The 3,134-nt window shown below is 34.4% G+C and overlaps 1 protein-coding gene across 1 annotated transcript in view; it reads left to right on the forward strand.

The window, feature by feature from the left end:
- The window catches only part of CAPZA1 (capping actin protein of muscle Z-line subunit alpha 1), a 21,181-nt gene that overhangs the window by 14,728 nt on the left and 3,319 nt on the right, over nt 1-3,134 (forward strand). Inside the window, exons 7-8 of the mRNA XM_015826651.1 lie at nt 33-111; nt 1,328-1,399. Of these exons, the coding sequence (XP_015682137.1) occupies nt 33-111; nt 1,328-1,399 (151 nt within the window). The remainder of the gene's footprint in view (nt 1-32; nt 112-1,327; nt 1,400-3,134) is intronic.

Below are 3,134 nucleotides of genomic sequence, written 5' to 3' on the forward strand. Positions count from 1 at the left end.
CTATAAATAATTGTAGTTTCTATTTTTGGTAGGAATGGACGTTGGAGATCAGAGTGGAAATTTACCATCACTCCACCTACAGCTCAAGTGATTGCAGTGCTCAAGATCCAGGTTTGTTAAGCTATACAGAAAGTGTACCAATAACCACCCTCCAAAATTTGATTCTCTCAAATAGGAAATTACATGTCTATCTGCTGGAATTGGTTATGTCTAGTTTAATGAAAAGAACTAGAGGTGACATGATAGCAGTATTCCAATATCTCAGGGGTTGCCACAAAGAGCGAGTCAAGCTATTCTCCAAAACACCTGAGGGCAGGACAAGAAGCAACGGGTGGAAACTAATCAAGGAGAGAAGCAACCTAGAACTAAGGAGAAATTTCCTGACTGTTAGAACAACTTGCCTCCAGAAGTTGTGAATGCTCCAACACTGGAAGTTTTTAAGAAGAAATTGGACAACCATTTGTCTGAAATGGTATAGGGTTTCTTGCCTGAGTAGGAGGTTGGACTAGAAAACCTCTAAGGTCCCTTCCAATTCTGTTAGTCTGTTCTGTACCTTAAGGACAAGATTCTTTTAGGCTTGTGTAAACAGTGGGTGCAACACCTTAAAATATGCCACTGTTTCTATTTTAGTATCAGGTTAAAACTAATGAATTCTAAGGCCTCTTCTAAAACTTAATGTTATTCAGCCTTATTAATATTATTTAACAAGATAAAGGCTTTGTATTAGGAAAGTCTTATACAATGAGCTGTTTGAAAGATTAAAGCATAATGTGCAATAATGTGCATTTCCTTCTATTGGCTTAGTAATCTACAAATGGTTATTGCTCAGCACAACTTTCTTGCATGGCTTCATTAGCTATACCACAAAGCCTTTCTCACTGCTATAAATTTGTTATTGCTTACCTAGCATTATTTAGAAATGTTCCAATACATTTAAAATGGTAGTATCCTTAGGAAATAAATTTGGCTTGTGCTTTCTTATTGCTATAATGATGTTTTGTATAAATTAAGATAATTGCACAATATGGATTTGTATAACTATTATGTAGAATTTAACTAAATAGTTACAAATAATGAGCAAATTTTTAAAAATGCATTCAATATAAATTAAGGAGCATTTTTAAAAGGGTAATGTATTATTTTTATAAGTAAAAATATCCTATATCAGTGGTATGCAAACTTGAAACAAGCCCATTTTGCTTTGTCAAAACTTGATCAGAAGCATCAAGGAAAAGGTTTTTCTCTTTAAATTAGGAAGGAAGGCTTTGTCCCTGTACAATATTTAGTACAAAGCATTTAAATCCTCAATGGTTTCATTTTAATATAGGTGCATTATTATGAAGATGGTAATGTGCAGCTGGTTAGCCACAAAGACATACAGGAGTCTGTAGCAGTTTTGGTAAGTGAGGAAATTTACTTAATATATCATTATTTTTCTGTCTTTATTACATGCAATTCTCCTTTCAAAGATAGAAATCTTCATGAAGTAGTTATTCAGTAGTGGATAGTATTTTGCTTAGGGAGAAACTGCTGTGAAAGATATACTTTACTTCAGAACGTAAAGTAATTTCTGCATTTCAGAAGTGACTTCTCTTTCCATCAGAGAATTAAACCTTTGTTTATTACAGCACATAAACAAAGAATACTCTATATCAAGGGTCTGCAACCTTGACAGCCAGCATAAGTGGCTGAGGAATTCTGGGAGCTGAAGTCCACAAGTCTTAAAGTTGTCAATGTTGCAGACCCCTGCTCTATACAAGTAGTCCTCGACTTACAATCATTTGTTTAATGACAGTTCAAAGTTATAACAGCATTGAAAAATATGACTTATGACTAGTTTTCACTCTTATGACCATTACATCCCCATACTCACGTGATCAAACTTGGGTGCTTGGAATTGGCATGCATTTAAAATGGTTGCAGCATCCCAGTATCCTGGGATTGTTATTTGTAATCTTCTTAGGGAACTACTGACAAGCAAAGTCAATAGGGAAAGCCAGATTTGCTTAACAACCACAGGGTTCATTTAACTGTAGTGAATCACTTAACAACCATGGCAAAAAAGGTTATTAAATGGGATTTGAGTCACGTAACAACTGCCTTGCTTAGCAATAGAAATTTTGGGCTCAATTGTGGTCATAAGTCAAGGACTGCCTGTTATCAAAAACTGTTGGTTTTCCAGCTGCCCCCCACCATTGAGTCTGCAATGATAAAATCTATGTATGTAGGCTTTTTCAGTAGATGAAATATTATATTGTCAATTTATCAGATTCTACGGAATCAAGGTTTAAGCAATGGTGTCTCTATCATTAAATTACATGGGCACCTTTCCTATATTTGTGAACAGGCCTTCGGGTGAGAATATATTGTGGATACTGACCTATCTTGTAGATTTGTCCAGTTTATGTGGTACTCATATTTTTGGCAAATGCTAAAAGAGACATCAAATAAGTATTTTCAGAAAAACTAAGAAAAAGAAAACTTTAACAGCAACTGCACTTGTATCATGAACATATCTTTTGAAAAAAGAGTTACGGCAGAATAATAATAAGGCAGTCAGAAACATGTTAATAAAGGCATACTTGATGATTTGATAGTGTATTGATGGTGAGTCAGGGTGGCACACTGGTTAAGATATTGGATGTAACTGGATTGAGAGAAATGAAATTCAAGGCCAAATTACTTTTACCTGTGGAAACTCACTGGATACTTGTGCCCAGTCCGAATCTACCTGATGTGGTTTTTATTTTATTTAATGTATGACATCTACAGAGGCCATGCAGTCACTGATGACAATACAACCTGATGAATTATTATGTAGCTATAATGATAAAATATCCCCATTTAAATTGCCTTGAGCTCTTGAAGAAACATTAGAATAAGAAAACATTTCAAAACGCACTAATGGGCTTACATCCACATTAAACAATTGATTTCAGTTTATACAGCGTTTCCTTCCTATCTTTCTTTGCTCCTACAGGATACCTGAACTAGAACAATTTTGGAGGAGGAAAAGCTAGATTTATAAATTGATAATTATTCTGTGAGAAATTGACAAAAATGGTTTTCATCTAGACACTTATCAAATACAAATCTATTATTTAATAATGATTTAAAAATTCTGCAATACACTT

Source organism: Protobothrops mucrosquamatus, unplaced genomic scaffold (genome assembly GCF_001527695.2).
Source record: "Protobothrops mucrosquamatus isolate PMUCROS unplaced genomic scaffold, P.Mucros_1.0 scaffold3221, whole genome shotgun sequence".
Taxonomy (NCBI): Eukaryota; Metazoa; Chordata; class Lepidosauria; order Squamata; family Viperidae; genus Protobothrops; species Protobothrops mucrosquamatus.